This window comes from Gasterosteus aculeatus, chromosome 3 (assembly GCF_964276395.1).
Source record: "Gasterosteus aculeatus chromosome 3, fGasAcu3.hap1.1, whole genome shotgun sequence".
Taxonomy (NCBI): Eukaryota; Metazoa; Chordata; class Actinopteri; order Perciformes; family Gasterosteidae; genus Gasterosteus; species Gasterosteus aculeatus.
Window position 1 is genome coordinate 6,586,208 of NC_135690.1, and position 20,647 is coordinate 6,606,854.

A 20,647-nucleotide genomic window follows, 5' to 3' on the forward strand; every position below is an offset into this window, starting at 1 on the left:
AACTAGGGGTTGGTTTTTATCATTCATTAACCCATTTATTATTCATTATTTTTTTCAATATTTGACTAATAAATAATAGCAATTTTGTTTTTTAAATAATCATGTAACCAAGACATCTAGACATCTGAAACACGGAGCAAACTGTTGTTGACGTTTTGTTAATTTGCAATTGTTAAAGAAATGAAAGTATGTTAATAATATTGTGTATAATATTAAAGTTTTTCCCATTCTCTGGATACGCCCCCACATACCTCCAGAATAGCCGAGCTGTTGAAGTTGACATCCAGTGAGTCATCCGTTACACTGTCTATCCACGGATCTGGAGGGGGGAGGATGGACGGGTCAAAGCCCACATCATCGTAGTCATCGGAGGCACAGGCGTGGTAGTGGTTCCCTGAGCCCTGGATGCTGACAGTAGAGGTGGCAGCATCACGGGAGTATTGTCGAGAGAGGGCACCAGATGACAGAACCTCCATGTCGGTGTCTGGGGAGTCTAAAGGGGTGTCCATCGCGTCCGGTATGTCCATGTCTGCCTGCATTAAATAATGGATTCATAATGACAGAGGGAACGAGTCAACAGTTGATGATTAGTGGTGAAGGTCTGTGAAGTCGTTGTCTGACCACCATAGGTACAGTATACCCTCTTCCAAATGATATTCAGTCTAATTGGCCTGTTTAGAGCTTGATTGTAGTGCTGGGTCTATTTTTCAAACTGTCCTTGTGTCTTTTTATCCTGTTCTAATTACCTGCACAGCTGTTGTCACACTGTTGGAACGCTGGAAGCGACGATACCTGAACACAAGAGGGGTACAGAAAAAAACTAACATCAACATCAATTTCATGATTCCCAACGTGGTAGATAAATAAGATACGATTTTTTCTTTTATGGCTATAGGTCCCAAATGAGCCGTTGCTACCTGTTGCTACTCCATCAAACTGCCAGAGATAGCATGGAGCCCCCACTGTCACTATCAGTACTCCCTGTAACCAGTAGTATGATCACATTTTTAAAAACAAAGCTAAAAAGCAATTGCAGAAAGCCAACACAGGCTTCCAAGGGTGAATCACTCAGGGTGAGTTACTGAATCAGCTAACCTTAATCTTTACATAGTTACATAACAATTTATTTTATTTAAATAAGTGCTTCAGTTAAAATGAAAATTAGAGCCTTCACAAAATCTGTGTGTACTCCAGGGTTTCTGAAAAAGAAATGAGCCCAAATAGGTGAATCAAACAAACTAACTGTCAAAGCACCAGTGGGACAGAGCCAGTGCGAACAGTTAAACTTGTCCCGTTAAATTCTTACGTCTGGTTTGAGGATGAATTGTGCCGGTTGCTGTCTGGTGTCAAAGGAATGTGGGTTGGGAGCGTGAGTACAGTGTACCAACAAGACTATTTCACCATTATCTCTTCCAATGTGTTTTGGTTACATTCTTTAACACAGGGTTAGAGACTTTCAAACTGCCAGGGGTCTGAAGAAAAGTGCATTGAGTTTAGAAGCCAGCGAAACAGAATCTCAGCAACAGTTAATGTGTTTATGTCGAGGATAACCTTGGCAGATGAGTCGGTGGGTGTTTGTTTGTGACTAGAGAGAGAGAGACACAATTAAACCACAGCCGGATATGACTCAGCCGGACACTGCGAGTCAGAGGGAAGATAAACCCCTTGTAGCATAACTTCAGTTACCCAACACACATTTATTCGGGTTGCTGTGATCTTTTACACTGTGAGCTGTCTAGTCAAAGCCCAGCACCATGTAAGGAGATACGCTGGAACTATGGCCACCAGAGATCTTTACTCATAGTAAGGTTATGTTGGTATCACCAATAGAAACAATGGACAAAGTGTTGTTTCACACGGCCAAAAGGAGCGTTCCAAATGGCCCATGAACATAGATTGGCCAGTGAGTGTTGCGATGTTGCAGACTTTTGCATGAGTACATTTTCTCTAACGAGACCTTGTTGAATCTTAATGAAATAACCCTGCTGCCGGGCCTTCTATCTGCTTCTCTCTGGAAGTGTTTCTTAGATTCTCCAAACATTGTATTTATTCACTGAGTGCAGTTAGTGACGGTGTGGGCTCACTGGCAGCTCTGTCTGCTTGACAGGGTGATCTTACATCAGAAAGGAATCTTTTAATGGTCAGTATTATCATGGGACAAAAATGTTAGTCCTCTGTCTGTGCAATTGTCAAACTAAAAGAACCAACTTTGACTCCAAACACAACTCCATCAGGTTATTAAATACGTCATGCTAGTTGGTCCAGATAATTTACATACAGTGATAATTATGTACATTTTTCATTCTTTTTATCAAAGTTACAAGCTAACAAAGAAAACGAGACACAAAGCCGCTATCCGAGATGACGCGGAAGACGCTAATATGCTTAATATTTCTCTCGGACAAAGAGAGCGAAATAACTACCGAGCATTCCAAGCATATGGATCCCCTTACCTTTGAGGTTTTCAACAAAATGGGGACATATTTTTGTGAGATATTTGTTTTAGTCGTATCCAATAGGATCAGATGATCAAAAAGAGTGTTTGAACCACTAGAGTAGTAATCCTGACTCTGATTACTTTCCCCACTGGGCTATCAGGTAGATGCCTCCTGCCTTGAATGTTTTATAGGACTCATAATGCTGAAAGACACTTGTTTCAGGCGATTCTCAAAATGATCAGTTTTTTTCGTGTGTATACATTGATTTATTTCTTCACCAGTAACATCTAAGCTAATTTTTAAACATCAGAACACTCACAGGTTCTCTTCATCCTGACCAAAAAGAAAATGTCCATAGACAACATAGTTATTACACTTTATCACGGTATTTTCAGAGCAGAGGCCAAAAAACAAGTTCAACGAATGGAATGTTACCCTCTGTCATCCTCCACTTGCACCCCTATAGAGGTAAACTTGGATGGGTCCTCGGGATCTGGAACCTCCTCTGGTCCATCCACCTAAAGGAGACCGGCTGGATGAGTCCCTTGTATTCAACAATTAAGCCAACTATTTATTTTATTCCGTCACTCCTCCTCCACTGCTGTCTCTCACATACCTGGATGCCGATGGAGAGACATTTGCCCTTCCTAAGTGCTTCCTTCCTATATACGTCCCGGTGGTCTTCAATAACAGCCCCCCTGCTGTGGACTGAGGGGGTGGGGGTGCAAACTGTCATGGCGCTGTTACTGACATGCTGACTTGCTGGTCCATGAACCTACATTGAAACAACCAGAATGGAAAAAAGTGCACTTTGAATAAATTATTCACAAAAAAAAGACAAATGTATTTTTATTTTTTTACAAAAGGTCATTTCGCAAAAATAGGTAAATCATTGTAGGTTGGTTCCTGTGAGCACGAAGCACTAACCTGTGCGTTAGCCGCCTCGATGGCGGCTGTCAGCGCCTTCATGCTGTCGATGCTTTCCGTAGAGTTGCTGAGCCCCGATTGGATGGTCATGTCACCTCTGGGTCCCTCCTCTTCCATGTATGCATCCTGGTTGATTTAAAAGAAAACAGACAAAGGGTTAATGTGACCACAAAACATCACATTAAGCAAAATATGTGAAATAGTTGGAGGTTCCGGTCATCATTGTTTCTTCCATCATCATCATCTTTCATTCTAGACTGAAAACTCAGATAAATAGAACATTTAAAAAACACATTTTTCTACTGTCTCTATTATCTCTTATGACAAACTCATGTAACTGGTCCAATATTATTGCATTTATAAAAATACAAGATTGTCCTCAATGCATCCCAAACACATGTATCTAAGCACTAAAAACGAACCAGTGTCTTCGCGTATGCCTTTCCTTCTCTGATTTCATCCTTTGTTCACTGTGTATGTGTGTTTTCTTCAAGAATTCAAGGTAACGGGGTGGAGTAACGGATATATAGATGTTCATGTTGTGCGCATTCCTTGAAGCAAGTGAGTGCTTTAAAAACGATGGCTGCAAAGGAGCTGGATACTCATAAGCAGGCAGAGGAAGACTAGGAAGCCACCTTGTCCTTTGGACACATATTCCGTCTTGGCATTTCAGCCTCGCCACAGAACGTCAGTGCAGACTGATCACTGATTGGAATGTACATAGTGAGTATTAGTTTCCTTGGACTTGGTTCCAGGGTCTGTAGAAGAGATGCCTTTTCTCTCAAGGAAGAACAACGGTAGGAAAAGCAAAGTCTGCACTTCCATAATTGCTATAGCCCTCACACCTTTAACCATAGTGTACGTTACTTCACAAGTAGATGTGTGGATGTTCTGTGACAACATGCGGGATGACGTCTGTGAGTAGACTTGTGCAGTACCTGTGCAGACTCTGTGCTGCTCTGGGCTGTGATGGAGATGTAGGGCTTGGACGCTGTGGAGCAGGTGGAAGTTCGGGGCGGCACAGGAGGAGGGGTTTTCTTGTAGGTGGTGATGCAAGATGAAACTACAAGAAAATGAGAAAAAGGAAGGTGGTAAAATTCTAAACTCTATAGGTTGCAGATATTGACTACCATGAGATCTGGTTTTCCAATTCTACATACAATCAAACAAAGTTTCATTCACTTCACTCGCAAGCAATTTTCTGAATCAAGTTACACTAGTTAATAGAAGTTGGTAGATTAGTGCTATCAAGAGAACTACTTTTATCATAATACTCATTATAATCATAATATAAAAGCAGAATATGACAGGCACTCACATAAAAAACAGAAATGAGTTTTCTTTCTCGACCAGACACTCGCACTTCCATCGCACTATTTCGCTCAACAAAAAGCCAATGTGATTTTTCAAGTGGATTTCTAAACAAAAATGCACTCTCCAGAGGGTAAAACGCTATGGTTAAAGTTTCTCTTCAAGTATCTCAAGGTCGTGTTCAGGAGTGAGGGTAGGATGGATCGGGACATCAGCACTAAAACAGTTTTGGTGAAGAGACAACTGCGCAGGATCTCTACATTCTGGCCCTAGCCTGTGGTCACAGACTCTGGGTCAAGGCCGAAAAGACTGGGTCGCGGTCGCCCAAAATGAGTTTTCTCCGTGGGGCGGGCTTAGCCTTAGAGATCGGTTAAGGAGCTCCGACATCATGAAGGAACTTGGAGTTGAGCAAAGTTCAGCTGAGGTGGTTCGGGCATCTAACTAGGATGCCTCCTGGACTGGAAGGTTTTCGGGCACACCGAACTAGAAGAGGAAGAGTAGAGGGATTAAATCTCCCAGCTGGTCTGAGTACGCATCAGGATCCCTCTGAATGAGCTGGGAAATGTTGACAGGGATGTCTGTGTCAACCTGCTGCCACCACGGAGGGAAATGGAGGGAATTAAACTACGGTCCCAACAAGGCTGTGAAAGCGGGCTGGTGTGTGTGATGACGTTTTGCTGTCTATTTTACCCATTTGTTCTGCAAGACATGTAAAAGACAAAAGTATGAGGGGCCGTTTAACTATTAAGACACTCTCGCGCACACTACTGACACACTCACACATACATAGATACTCTGTAAACCTGTGCATGCACACATATAAACCATTATAGATATTCATCTGAAACACACGTACATATGCACTGTAACAAATTGCTGTAAATTTACGGTGCATTTCTAACGGTATCTTACAGTAGGTCATAATAACTGTAACATACAGTTAAATTTCCATCCCTTGCTTGTAAATTAAGGGCCAATGTCATGAATAAACAGTTAAAGCTGTCAATTTACAATAATAGCAGACTACGGTAATTCAATTGCATGTTACATATATTTTATGAAGTGGTGGAAATACAGATACAAGTGCAGTGAATTACAATCCATCTACATCTGTTGTAGGTTAATGTATGGAAGCCCATGTCAGCCACTGAAAAACAGGTCCTGTAAGTCATCATAATGAGATGGTATCTCATGAGATACGATGATGACTTTGACTGACAGGACATTACTATACATGCAGCTGTCACTTTTATCCAAAAAGCCCATGTTTTGACATAATTGCATGTGGAGTAATTGGGGGTTAGGTGTCTTGCTCAGGGACACTTCGACTTGGCACAGGAAGCAGCCACGATTCGAACCGCCGACCTTGCGCTGCACAGCACACCCTCCCTATCTCATACACCGCCTTCGCTGTTGTTTCAGTGGCCAGAATGTAAAGATTATAAATATTTGTATTATTCAAAGTATTCATTGCCTAAAAGTCATTTGAGTGTTAATCGTGACCGACTGCTCCTGAATGTGACGTCAGACGCGTAATCTCAGTTCATCCAGAACACCTGTCAGTGGAGTTCAACATCGGAGGAGTTTCTCATTGCCTCGTTTCTCCAAGTAACGTTGGTAAGTGTTATTTGCCTAGCATGATTAACATTCTCCTTCCTTACATCTTGTTGTCTTCCGCAACTTTGTAATTTTAATATTTTACCAATGACTGTGTTTCAAAATATTTTATTTTGGTTTGTTTTACAGAAGCACTGTATTAAGGACACCAGCCGTTTGCTGCGGTCAATTGAAAGTGTTCCATAGCGTGTTGTTGTTAGTTTGCCTTGTTCCTAATAATTTTATGATTCTTTTTTTTTTCTTATTGTAGACATGCAGCATATTTTATGTTTTGTTCTTGGTTACAAATATCTAACATTTTTCTCTTAAAGGCATCTAATAAACTCCAACCACTATGACGGAAATTAGTTTGGTTGTCTTTCTTTAATTTGTGGGGAATTAAATGCAAAAGTATATGGTTATAAGTAAACGGTAACATTCTGGTATTTATAACACAAAAGCAGTAATCGTATGGTAACAAACTGTAATCCAATATACAACAACATACCGTATATTACGGTAGGGCACTGTAAATAAAACAGTAAGTTACTAGCGTCAACTGCCAGTAAATTGCAGTTAATTCACAGTAAAATTGGTTCAAGTTTACGGTAACATACAGTAATCCATTTTATGGTAACATAGTTTAAAAACAATTTACGGTAATATACCGTAAGCAAATGGTAGATTTCTGGCGTCCTTGCTGCCAGTAAAATACCGTTAATTTACAGTGACATTGTTTGGAGTGTGAGAAACACACCCACATGCATGTATACTGCTGTGTCATATACACACACATATGAAATGCCTACATGCATACAAGTGAAACATTCATACGTATCTATCTAAAAATACTCATGCATGCAAATATGAAACGGTTGTACATATATATTGATGAACACGTACATGCATTCATTACTGAATCTCTTGATATGTTATGATATAAAAGGTTTAGATATGCAAGCGTTTCACATGTATTCATATGAGTAATCTCACTAGTGCACGTACACAATAGTATATATGTATGTGCGTGTGTTTCAGATGAGTATGTGCGTGTGTTTCAGATGAGTATGTATAATGTTTTATGTATGCGTGTGCATAGATTTACAGAGTATGTATGTATGTGTAAGTGTCTCCTAAACGGCCCCTTATACAAAAGCATCCAAATTAAAGAGAGGTGTAGTGACACACAAACTACTTCCGAAATTAATCTGGCAACTTGTGAGGAAGTCCTGGTGTATTGGTTGGAGGATGTGAAAAAAGCTGTGAAACTACTGTTGTTCTTAAACTGGAGCCTGTCATCTGCAGGCCCAATGCATACCTGTATCTACAATAACGCACACAATACGATACCCAATACACCCGCTTGTGTCTTCTTCCATGCTGCAGTGTAACGCAGCAATTTCATTTCCTCCGTCTCTGCATTGGTATCTTTGGTCATGCTTTTTATCTAGCCAAGTGCTCCAGGAGATCCAAATATAGATTTTAAATGGCATTTATTCATGCCTGTGTGTTCCTAAAGAACATTCAGCCTGAGGGGGAAGTGCAGCACTTTGTTAGCTATGCAGCCAGCCGCTGATATATCTGAATACCAATGTCCAGCTGGAAAACAATAGTCAGCAGCATATGACAACAGACCACTACCTGACTAAAGCCGATGTTAAACAAATTATCATAAATACCGTGTTACAATGTATGAACAGATGTTTTGCTATGCAGGTGCTAGGGGTCGAGGGTTGGTAAAGTCTGCCAGTCCACATTCATTCATCTTATGTGCAGCACATGTGCACAACTTTCTGAAGTCTTGTCATCACATTGAGGATTCTAGGTCTGGAAGCATTCAGGCCAAACCAATAGCCAGGGACAGAAGGGCTGCGCTGTGTGGATTGATTATAAAAAACACAGAAGTCATCCCATGGTGTGAATCAGTGAATCAGATACGAGGAGCTTGAGTCATTACATAAGCTTGTCATGTTCTTGTGAAAACATTTGTGTAAAGATAATAGATTTTTAATCATTCTGGTGATCATGAACAAAAAGGAGGAGCCAGATGTGTTTCTTCTTCTTAAAAAATAGGAGGGGCAAACTTTGTCTGCTAGAAATAAAATTGGCAGAAGTAGAAGAAGAACAAGTTGTAATGTTCCAAACAGATTTGCCTTTACGAATAAGTTAGGAGGCAGCGTTGGTGTACTTTAATCACCCTCAACTCTTCGCCGTTGTTGAACAAAGTTGTCATTACCCACAGTTTTCCTCAGCCTCCTCCATCTCTGTAATGCTTCAACTTACACGCTAACTTTTTGTGTTGGCTGTATGGGCGCCTGAAGGCTAAACAAGGAATATGAGGATAATCCTCATAGAGAGAGCTTTTCACCTCCTCCTCTCTGTCTGGTAAATCAGTCTTCCATAGTGGTGAGCCGGTCTTCTGCCTCTTCTCGTCCCCAGACAGAGCTGGCCTGTCGTAATTCAAGTGTTTCAGCAGAATGTTCAGGTTGCTTTTGGACAGGGTCAGGGCACCTCACCAGTTCTTTTCATTTTATGCATCAGCAGTGTGTGAAAGGACTCAGACTTCAGACTCATTTAAAAATGGAGCTTCCTGCTTTTGGAAGTCAGCTCCTTAGACTGACGTGTGAGAAACTGTCCGGCTGCTTGATTGCACTTCAAAGGACCGTTTTTTTCTGTGAAGGTGTTAGGAACAAGTTTTATAAAGTCCATTGTATCCTCAAAGGAAGCTGTGTGAAACCTGCCAAATCACCAAAGTGATGTTGTCTATATTAGTGTTTGTGTGGAAGACAGCCAAAGAAACTCTTCCAGATGAGTGTATGCACTGGGTGACGCAGCCCAACTGGTCCTGTCCCGTTATCAACTTGGTCCCATCAAGTCAAATTGTAAATGAGACAACGTTGCATTTACAATCATCCAGGGATCTCTGTACACGTGGGATTTCTGTCCCGATGGGCACAAACAGAGGGCGCCTGTCGTAAATTGAAGATGTTGCGTACGCACCCCACCTCCCCGACCCACCTGCGGACGAACATTTCCATTTACTTGTTCAACTTAGCATCATCAAACACTGCAGACTTGTCTGAATAGTATGTGGGGCCTGGTCACTGAACTAGAAGGGTATAAGCGCTGAGTAGTGGCTGAGCTTCTCCACGATGTCCTGGTGCACATTGCTTCTCTTCACGTCAGCCCTCAGCGGTCTCTGAATGCTTTTGCCTGAGGCCCCTCACGAGGGAAAGTCAACTTGACTTTAAATATGTGGCATACATAACCTTCATGACTACACAGCAAAATTCAGAGAGTAAAATTGAGATTGAGTTTTAACCCCAAGCTGCAGTTACATTTCAAACCTATCAAAGAGTTTAACTACTAAGTGTCACAAATGAATCTGATCAGTGTTAAATACACTCTATGTAGAGTTAAAAACCCAAGTCCTTGACACTGGATAATGACTCCAGCTCTTTGGTACAATTGACTCTGTAAGAGTTGAATCAAATTTTTGCAGTGTGATTTCAACTCTGCACTTCAACACTTTTGTCTAACACCCGAAAACTAACTCTAAGAATTTTGCTGTGCACACTCATACGTAAATTATGCAAAACCGTCTCTTTTTTTAGTTGATGGGTCTCCCAGTGTGGGGCTGACCTTGTACTGTGGACATCTGTAACAGCTACACTTCCTCAGATGCTTTTTTTGTATTTTTTTCAACTTGGCCAAATGCCATTAGCTCAGCTGGCCTGCATGACTACCGCTATCAATGTTAGGTCAATGTCAGCCATTGTGGCGCCTCAATCTGTAGGTAAGTAGTCATCATAAACCAGCAAAAGCACTTTAGGCACACTATCAATTGAAAGTAAATGCAGATGTGCATGGATCATGGCAGTAGGGTTGCTATGGTTTGGGGGCTCTATACATATGGAGCCAGCACAGTGGCTTTGACTTTGGCATTATAAATTAAACGTTGCATTGAAAATAAAATCAGTCCGTGACTTTCAGAGCCCAGTGGGTGGTTTGCAGCCAGGTGTGAAGCAGTTGGGATGAGAGCCAGTACCTCCAAGTCTGAGGCCTTGGTTCTTTGCCCGCCATGTTGGACCCAGAGAAAGCATTATTTACCTCATCTGAATCGAATGAAGCTTTGGCATCATACCACAGGTTTGGGTAAAACTAATTGGAATTGTCGGTATGACATTGCAAAACTGGGTTGGGTTAACTTTGCAACAGTGGTTGATTTTACAAAGAAGAAGAGGGCATTACCCTCCATTGGCATCTGTAGAGAAATACATTGATGTGGATGAGAGCTGCTCATGGATTAAATGTAGTTTGGGAAGAATGTAAAGGAAGGTACTATAAAGAGGTTTGATAAATCCAAAGATATTGATGTGTCAACGAGAGAGAATAAGTAGAGCTAAGCCAACGACTTGGAGCTACGTTTGGGGTGCAGGGTTTGTGTAGGTTTTGATCATGTGGGATCTTTGGGATGAACCCAAAGTGGCAGAAATTAGAAAACGTATCGTCCTCTCTAGCAGAGGCCACTGTGGAGGAAAGAGAGCCCGCAGAAGCACCAGGAGACAGATATTCAGTTAGTGGCTATGGAAGAACTTGAATGAAGCCCCTATGCGGGGCCTGATGCACTAAGGCACAGGTGTCAAACTCAAGGCCTGCGAATCCGGCCCGCGGATGATTTTTGCTATTGTAAGAATTACAGAAAGACATAAATTGCATTTCTATAGAAGTAGCTGCTGTTCCTAAAAAGTCCAATGGGGGTCGCACTCTGTGAGTGAGAGCATGCGTTAGACCAGGGGGACCAGGTCGTTCACAACGCAGTGCTAGTAGATCACCTGCCATTGAAAAAACAAATCAGCAAAAAGTCTGACCGATGAGAGGCTCATTGTTGTTTTTTAATTAATATCGATTCGTTTTGCGCTCCTGGTATGCTGCGCTGTTGTTCCGTTTGGTTACCGCTACCGCTATCTGGCCCAAACCTAAACCTACTATCTGGTCCAAACCTAAACCTACTATCTGGCCCAAACCTAAACCTACTATCTGGCCCAAACCCAAAATGAGTTTGACACCCCTGCACTACGGTATTTAACTGGTGATTGGGGTCCTCTTTTGAAGGGGGGCAGACATTCAAAAACACCTCCAATACCAAGTAAGGTATTTACGCTACACTAGAAATGAAGCACGCACCTTACGCTCTTCAACAGAATAATAGTTGATTAATTTATCTATTATTAATCTACTAAAGTATACACTAGGTGCACCATGCTAAAATAAATGTACATTTATGTGTCCCTGATTGATATCAATGAGGTGTATAGACAGTCCAAATGCAGCTAGAGCGAGAGCCTCCAACATGAATCTCTCTGAAACTTTGTCGCGAGTTTTATTACAGAGCCGTTGGACCACACGTGTTTATTACTGAGTGTATAAATATACTTACTAAAACTATACAGCAGCTACTTTTTTGCACAATGGAGAGGGCCGAAGGGAGCGGCGTTAGGGGCCAAAGGTCAAACATCACATCCAGAGAAAGCGTTCCAAAAAGGCCTTTAGAGTGCATTGCATGGAGGTTTTGTCTTCCTATGAATATGGAGGATGTGTGTGGGAAGGTTGGATGTGTGAGGAAGCACAAAGAGAGGGGGTGATTAACTGGCTTATACGCAGCTCATCAGGCTGCTCTGCTGCTTTACTCACACTGACCTCATTTGATGTGTGTTTCACCAGAGAAGCTTCTGACTCAGCCTCAGCGTCTCACTCCGGTACGCAGTGTTTTTTTTCATGTGGGGGATTCTCATGTTTCTAGCTTTCATCTCATCTCTGTTTCCATCCTGTTTATTAATTTTGTTTTGGTGTTTGAGCATTTTTAATATAAATATCTCTAGGGTGTCCAAACTATGGTGAAATCCTTGGAATAAAGAGAGAGAGAGAGAGATAGCGTAGGCATACTTCTATTACATTGAGTCGCTAAAACACTAGATCAACTAAATTCTGAATCTCTTGGCACTGATACCAAGTTTGTTAATATTAGACTTCACAGCTTACATTTACAATGACATCATAATCTTTTAAGTGGGCGCCCCAAAATGAAACCAATTTTGTCTCTTTCTCCCTGTTCCCTGACTTGTTTCCACATTTACACATAGCATCCTAGTATTTTTAGTGTTTTGTCATTTTCTATTAAAAAATGTTTTCTCTGCACAAGGGTTTTTCTGGTCTAGAAATAAAATTTTATTATATTGAAGGTATCGTTCACTATTGTTTTGTGACTTCCCCATATTGATATGGCCCACCATCAACATCATTTGGACCCCCCTCTGCTTCGGTCTCCTCTTTATTCCTTCTCGCTATGCTTCAGCCACAAGGGCGTGAGCTGAGAAGTGGAGCAGGGAACCTCTCTCTTCGTTTCCTTTTCTCCACTGACTCAGCTCTAACAGGCCGATCGGCCCTCACACGAGTAAGTTAACAGATTTAAAATGACAATTGCTTCGAATCTGGCCTCAGAAAGACATTTTGCTTTGATGAATTAGGACCAAAAGTTCCATTTACAACCGAGAAAAGCAGCTCAGCTTCAGTACTTTGGACAGTGCCGCATCTCCTCACACACACACACACACACACACACACACACACACACACACACACACACACACACACACACTATACTCCAATTTCCTCTGCTTGTGTTGGTGTTATGTTGAGAACCCAGAGAACACACTCACAAGGTGAAAAGCTAGCAGCCACGATAGCAGCCATGCTAACCCTCCACGCCACACCTTCCTGTGTTGCCTTCTGGGTTGATTCTCATGTTGGATCTAACGTCCCGCAGATGAGAATGAGTGAACAGATGAATAGGAAAAGCCAAACGCGGCGGTTAAAAGTCCTGTAGTGATAATAATGCAGTTGCACAATGAGGCCGAGTGGATATCTCACCTCAGTGGACATTGGAGCAACATTTCTCAGCACAATGTCCAGTCATGTGGATGCGAGGCTCACCACGTACTGCACTGTGGGCCTGCAGAAGATTGTGTGGGTGTTTGCATGACTGAATAGTATACAGACACTTGGTGCTTATCTGGATGTGTGTGTGTGTGTCCATTTATCCTCTTGGTTAACTCCAGAAGAACTCCCGGAGGAGCATCAAATGTAGGTCACCTCCAGTTGAGCACTTTGAAAATAAAGACAACCCTAATATCAAACAGCCGACACAAAGTCCCCCGCGGCATCCACTCTGGCGTGTTCTCCTCTGAATACGCGCATGACGACAGCCTTTTTCCTTTTTTTTGTTTTTTACAAGATTATCTGCGTGAGATTTCTGGTTCGTTGTTACAGCGCAAAGGCAGAGTGCAGTTATGCGCGTAACCGCAACCCGGAGCGTTTTTATAATTCCTCCCCCCGTTATGTGTGTGACGCAGCAGTACTGTGGCTCATCCACTGAAGACACACGTTCAAAGTGACCAGCTTTCTCCCCAAAGGGATCTCTGCAGCAAGAAGTTATCTAGTCGTCCAATCTACAAAACTGCGGTCCAGATTAGAGAAAATCCCATTATAGGGTTGGAACTGATCCCTGTTAAAGCTGTGGCCTACAAGAGGGATCCTCTTTGTTCCTCTGGGTTTGGTTGGCAAGTCTTATAGATTCTCTTTTTTATCAAATAATCGTTAGCCGTAAAAGAATGCTGAGTGTAGTTATGTTTCTTCTAAAGAACAAAGCTCCAGGTGGGTAATGGGTTGGGAGTGTAAATCAAAGGTTTAATAAAAAGATATAACGCCTCTGGTGGGAGGTGGATGATCAAAACGTGCGCTAATTTAGCTAGCTGGCTAATTTTGTTTCATTTGTGGTCATTTTACAGTTAACTCCTCAAATCCAGGGTCTGGTAATCCTGTATTTCCAGCAACTGCTGTGAAGATCACGGTGGCGCATGGGAACCGCAAGGTTGGCGTTTCGAACCCCGGCTGCTCCATGTCCCATGTTGAAGTGTCTCCAAGCAAGACACCCGACCCTTAACTGCTACCCCGGCCACACTACGGCCACTGTGTGGGACGGCTTAACATGTAAAACCATGGGTTAAAAATGCAATGTAAGTCACAATGACATGACGTATTAAGATACAAGAGTCTTTTCTTTTTTAATTTTGAACGTGAACAAAAGTGAACAAAAAGAAGGGACATGTTATCTCGATATTTTTTGCATGTGACAGAGTGTGAAACCACATTCAGATTAAAGTACAGACAAACATCCTCCTCTCAGACAGCATGTTTGCAGTTCAATTTGAGCTGTGGTAGCTTGTGGTATTAACATTACATGATTAAACAAAACCACTACCATCTTTAGTGACTAGCCGTCCCTCTCACTCCGGAATAAGTCAAAAGGAAATGGAGGCCAGATAATTGTCAGCTCTCTTGAGAGAACTGCGTCATGTCTTCACAGATCTGGGTACTATTCCCACACTGAAGCAGCAGTGTGCTTGTTACTTGTATGATTGTCCGGCGACGTAACAGCTCAGCGATTATCACACATGGGAAGAATAAAATTGAGCAGTAAAAGTCATGAAATAGTCGTCATCTAATCGACTGATTCATGAACTTTTCAGGGGTTCCTGGTTTCCTTTAATCTTGTTAAGAGAAATAGACATGGCTGTAAGAAAAGTCTTCCAAAAGATGTGACAACGATTCTGGATTATATCGGTTAGATATACTTGCTGTCAAAGCCTGCCTCTGTTGACGTGGAAACAGCACAGGAGGACGTGCACGTTGGGGCGTGTGGTGATTAAATGTGGCTAAATTCTCCACCAGCAGCTTCCACTATTAAGAGGGGTTTGAACAAGTCCAGTTACTGGGATGGGGAACCACGCCAAACTAACGCTCCGTTTATTTGACTCTTCACATATGTGGGCAACAAGGTCGTCCTTCAATGAGAGGAGCGCGATGATGACGTGTAGTGATGAAGAGCTTTGGGTGGTCTGAAGACTAGCAAAGACAAATACACGTACAGGCCATTTACCATTTAACACACACACTGAGAAATCTGAGAAATCCTTCACTCCAGGACCCAGCATCACTTCTTGTTAAGAGTCAAATTAAGGCTCAGTTCATTTTACTTGTTCAAGTGCTTAAAACTCATTGAGTGTCTGACATGCAGATTCATATGCAAGATCGTCCATTATCCTGGCCAACAGGGGCACACTTGTGTTGCAGGAGCCGTACCTGTGCTGCTCTGGATGGTCCTGACGGTGGTGGCCGATGTGCGTGGTGGGGAGGACGGCAGCAGGAGCAGCGGCCTCCCTCCCTCTCCTTCCTCGTCCCCCGAGCAGCCCTGGTCAATGGCGCGCACGTAGCTGTGGCTGCGCATCCGGAAGCACCCGGGCATTGGCAGCGTGTCCATGGTTTCCATGCTGTCTATTGCAGCCTCCATGGCCTGGGCCTGCATCGCGCTGTAGACCTGCTCACACACCTGCTCGATCTGCCCGTTCACCTCCAACTCACTCAGCTGGAGGAGGACAGGGGGAGGACATCAGAGGGGGGAGCAGGCCGAAAACAGAAACAAAGTCATACTTTCATTCAAGCACACTATTGTTAATCAGAGTTTGGACTGCAAAAGACACGTTGGGCATGCAGGTCACACTGGCGTTAGTCAGGGTCCGCTTGCAGTGCTGCTGAAACCCTACGGCCACATGATTATGGGGGTAACCGGAGGGGGGAGCAGCCCAGAAGAGGGGATGTCATGCAACACGGAAATCCGGTTGGTCTGCGGAAGCTACCTCTGGGGGAGAACTAGCCAGTCTACGGCAACGGGTGCACTGGGTGGGATTCGGCGCCGAGGTGCCAAGCAACAAGTGTCTGTGCATTTGAAGAAACACTTGTATCTTCCATAACTGAAAGCTAACTGGAGTTTAGAGATCCACCGGTTGGAAACTAGCAGCAGAACATCGCTGCACTGTAGTGACCAGAAGCAAAGTTGAGTCAGTTGATCAACTTGTTATAAAATGTCTAAACTTAGAACTGAGAACTTATATAATCTATATAATGTTACGGGAAACACAAAAGTCTTTGTGACACCACACTGTGGGGGCGTTACTTGATTAGATTATATGTAAACTGATACTTAGATATTTTGAAATATGCGAGCTGTCCCATCCGTGTGGTTGAGTCATGCATCATTCCTGCTGCTCTTTGATGAGTGCAACGTGTTTAATCAACAGACAGAAAGCATTCCACAAGTTGCTTCAAACGTCAAGGTGTTCCCCGAGCAGCTTTTAATACAAAGCCAATGTTGTGCCCAAAGGAGCATCACATTTGCAATGTGTCACCTGATCAGCTTAAAGTGTCACAGTCTTGTGTCGGGGAACATATTCTAGTAACCTAGGAAGCATGTAATCACATGTAATCACATGTTATCACATGCCATTCTTGTTTTTTTTTCATTTTCCTTTTTTCTTCACTTTCCAATCACTGAGCTTAATTTTCAACGTGGACTCGAGTTGAAATCAAACTGAATGTTCCATTTGTTTCTTATGATTGGGTTCATGAGGATATAAGCATGTTAATAAAGGGAGTTCAGCTTGGTAATGGCATTAAAGGGCAGGTGCAAGTTGACTAACACCAGTAGAGGTTGAAGGTGGCGTAAAGGAGGGACACATGTATGCTATTTACGCGTATTCCACAGTTACTAAAGCGGTGCCAACACCAAGTTTAAGGAGCTCAAAACATGATTTATACTTCAAGGGAAAAACCTCTGAGGTGTTAAGAAAAATAACCCGACCACTGAGAGCAGTGTCTTCAATAAACATGTGGTTAACATCGTCATTCAAAGAGGAAAAAAATAGAAACATTGTTATTTTTCTGTATTTTTCTCACTGAATCCCATAAAAAACAACCTGAACCAACAATCTGCTGCTGGTGAATTTGTTTCCTCTTCGTCCCTGTTTGCTCTGAGCTCTGTTAAATCTTTCATGCATTCCGACAGCCAATGTTTCAGTTTAAAAACAAGGGCCCGCAAATGTACTGAAACAGTTGGTTACTGTGGCTTTTAACAAACGCTAATCAAACAAATGCACCGCATGGAAAACTAGAAATACTGCAATACTGCAATGTCTTCACTACAACATTTTACCACCTCAGACATTTGAGCGAAGTACTCCTCATGTTTTTTGTGAGGTCACAGTGACCTTTGACAACCAAAACCAAATCGGTTCACCCTGGAGTCCAATTGGATGTTTGTGCCAAACTTTAAGGAATTTGTCAGTTCACAAGAATGTGACAGACAGACGGACAACCAGCTGTCCTCCCGGCTTGTGTCCACGGCCACATGGAAGCACCATCATTCTAACGGAGGCCGTTGGCTGGCCGAAGGGATGAGGGACGCTCCCACAGATACCGGCTGACACCGACTGATGCGGTTATGGTGATAATGGTGTCACTGTTCAATTCGATTCTATGTTTAAACACTATAGACATTATAAACTACAACTTTAATTTCTGTTTTGAAATTTGCCAAATTTGTTGCTAGAAATGTGTTACCTCAGAGAACAAGACTCTGGGAACCGCGACTTGAGAAGACGACCTTGCTGATACACTTATCTGGCTATATTTAGGTTGGTGGAGAGTAAATCCCCATATACAAAGATGGAGAGATGCAATATACTTCACATGCGTCGCTGATCTCTGGGCACCAGAAACTCTCCTCAGCTTTTACCACTTAAGAATCTTGTGAAAATACTTTCAATCCTTCCAAACCCGAGAGTTTCATGTACAAAGCGTTTTTTCCATCACTGACTACAAATCCTTTAGAACTGAACAAACTCAATCTGGTGGCCGTGTGATACGCTGAAAAGCTCCGAAACGTATGAGCAGGTGGATCTTGAGTTGGGGTTGCATTGACAACTACTATCAAGATATTGAGGGAAGTTCAAAAATGACTTTATTAGATTGTATTTGAGCCGAAAAACGTTTCTCCGCAATGGAGTATGGTTGAAATACAGTTTATGAGATGGTAAAAAAATGTTTTTAAAGTGAAGCTGTGAAAGCCAGTAGGTTGTGCGTGTGTCCGGAATCGTCTCCCAGAACCAAAGAAGAGAATAATTGCAATCAATAACATTTTGTTTTCAATGTCTCCACTTCCCACATTTTCCTTCACATCCTTCATCCTCTGTGTATCTATGACAACATGATCGGGTGAAGCAACCTGACAGTATAAAGGTGGCGGTGTTGGCAACCAACCTGACTGATGGTACTCATGGCCCTCATGTAGCTTTCATTGCGTGAGCGGTATTGGGGTGAGGACAGCAGCGATTTGGGGTCGAGGAGGGTTTTGGGATCCAGGGTATCCAGGCTTCTATTGATCGAAACCTCACTCACCGCACGCAGGTAACTGTGGCTTCTGATCTGCAGTTTGGGCGAGTGCTCCGAGGAGATCCTGACAAGAAGGACGACAAGGAAGTAAAGTCATACACAAGGTCAGCAGCTATCTCTCAAGCGCAGGCGTGAATTCAGTCAGGAAGACGAGCTGATCGCAGCAGCAGATGCAACCCTCCTCCACCCCTGAAACCAGCAGCAAAACCTAGCGTGCCATTGGGGTGGAGCAACTTTATTCTCCGCCACCACCAGTGTCTGGACTCCCGGGGAGGATGTGCCGAATCGGATCGCGGCATCCCGGCCCAGGGTTTGTCCTACAGCAGGATGGAGAAATCTATGAAATATATTTATAGAGCCAGATAATTCAGACGAGATGGTTCTGTGATTCAGTCAGAATGCACATCAGCATTATATGGTAAGGGCACATTAACGTCTCATACTTGGCGTTTTACCAATACGTCATAATTAACCCATTCACACCTACTCATACAACGATGGCAGACGCTACCATGTAACTGTTCTAACTTTTAATGACGGACTAATGTACGGTTAAGTGTCGTGAGCCGTGGATCAAACCCCCCATTCTCTGATTTAAGGGCAACCTCTTCCACTGGGGCGCTGGAGTTTCCTCCTCTTATTTATGTATAGTCAGTTTTATAATAACGACCATTTATTAATAATATCTCACTCCTTCTCGCTCCTCTAGTCGCAGCTTTTCACACACAGCAGCAGTATATGACAATTCTACACAGCAAGTCATAACATATGTTCCCTCCTTTTATATTAATGTCTATCTGTATAAATTGCATTTTTAAATTCTTTGAATCCCCGAGAAAACACTAGCTTTTTCTTTGCATAATGCATTGAAAATATTAACTCAACTAGCACACGGGTAAGCGGCAGGTGAGCTGGTGCTCGCCACGTTTTAAATGAGCTCATTCCGGTTGTTTTCACACTGTTCAGAGTTTGTTCTTCCAAATGATTTGTGTAGTTTTACTGTTCTGCAAAGGTTACTGTGTCAGAATGTGAAATAAGCAGAACTAAGCTGTTGTTACCACCTAGTGTACAACTAATTGAAGTGTTGTCATATTGTAAATAAATGGCGTTAGTGCGTGACTATAGGCCACAATGAGTTTTGGTCGTCTCCCGCGGTGGACCGCGCAAGTAGAATGTGGGATTTCGTCATTGATTGTGTGTACGCAATTTATGATGGATACCAATTTGCTCCAGTGCATAATTAGCACCTCTCCCACACACACCTATAAGAGGACTCGGCATTTCTAGCCATTATGTATGTCGTTTCTATTACCATGGTCTCTGGAAGCATCAACAAAATGATGATATGTTATTAAAAGGAAAAAAAAACTGTTGAACGGATAAAGAATTGAACGCTTTCTTTTCCTTTAGCATAGTTATACAATGTTTGTTGCTGTAATACTCATGGTTCTTTTTGCTTTTAGTCCCATATAGCACGTTGGGTGGGAGGGGGATTCACCTCTGTACCTGTTCTTACAGAATAAATAAGTAGTAGTAACTTTCTTTTGATCGTACACGATGTTCACGCCTGATTCACAGATGAAAACAGATAAGGAAGCTAAAAAGATTAATGGTGCGTGTCTTACAGCGCGTTACAGACAATTAGTGACTAGAGTGTGCATATCCATATAATATATTCATGATGGTGCAGTGATAGCTGCAAAAAACAATCGCACTCTACTGGTTGACACGACAAAGGAGATTGGCGTGAAATATTATTTCGTAGTTTCGCTCATGAAAAAGCCGTGTTCATTAGCTTGAAGAACGAGGGGAAAAGCTGGCAGAGGATGGCTAAAGGTCTCCCTGTCTCCTACACAGCTGGTGTCCATTTTTGGGCGGCACCTTAGTTTGGTATCAGTCCACGTTTTAAATACACCAGCATCCATCTATCTCCTTGTGTGTGTGTGTGTGTGTGTGAGAGAGAGGGACCGGTGGCAGAGCGGCCGTCCCTTGACTACTCGCTGTAATTACTCTCACTATTTAGAGAGCTG

General features: G+C 42.7%; 1 protein-coding gene across 5 annotated transcripts in view; it reads right to left on the reverse strand.

The window, feature by feature from the left end:
• Positions 1 to 20,647, reverse strand: part of LOC120815930 (disks large-associated protein 1) — an 82,319-nt gene that overhangs the window by 14,598 nt on the left and 47,074 nt on the right. For all 5 annotated transcript variants that reach the window (XM_040171038.2, XM_040171037.2, XM_040171035.2 and 2 more), the window contains exons 5-12: positions 18,486 to 18,681; positions 15,474 to 15,756; positions 4,304 to 4,428; positions 3,366 to 3,491; positions 3,055 to 3,213; positions 2,874 to 2,956; positions 747 to 792; positions 252 to 533 (exon numbers count right to left, since the gene is read on the reverse strand). In XM_040171038.2, the coding sequence (XP_040026972.1) occupies positions 252 to 533; positions 747 to 792; positions 2,874 to 2,956; positions 3,055 to 3,213; positions 3,366 to 3,491; positions 4,304 to 4,428; positions 15,474 to 15,756; positions 18,486 to 18,681 (1,300 nt within the window). The remainder of the gene's footprint in view (positions 1 to 251; positions 534 to 746; positions 793 to 2,873; positions 2,957 to 3,054; positions 3,214 to 3,365; positions 3,492 to 4,303; positions 4,429 to 15,473; positions 15,757 to 18,485; positions 18,682 to 20,647) is intronic.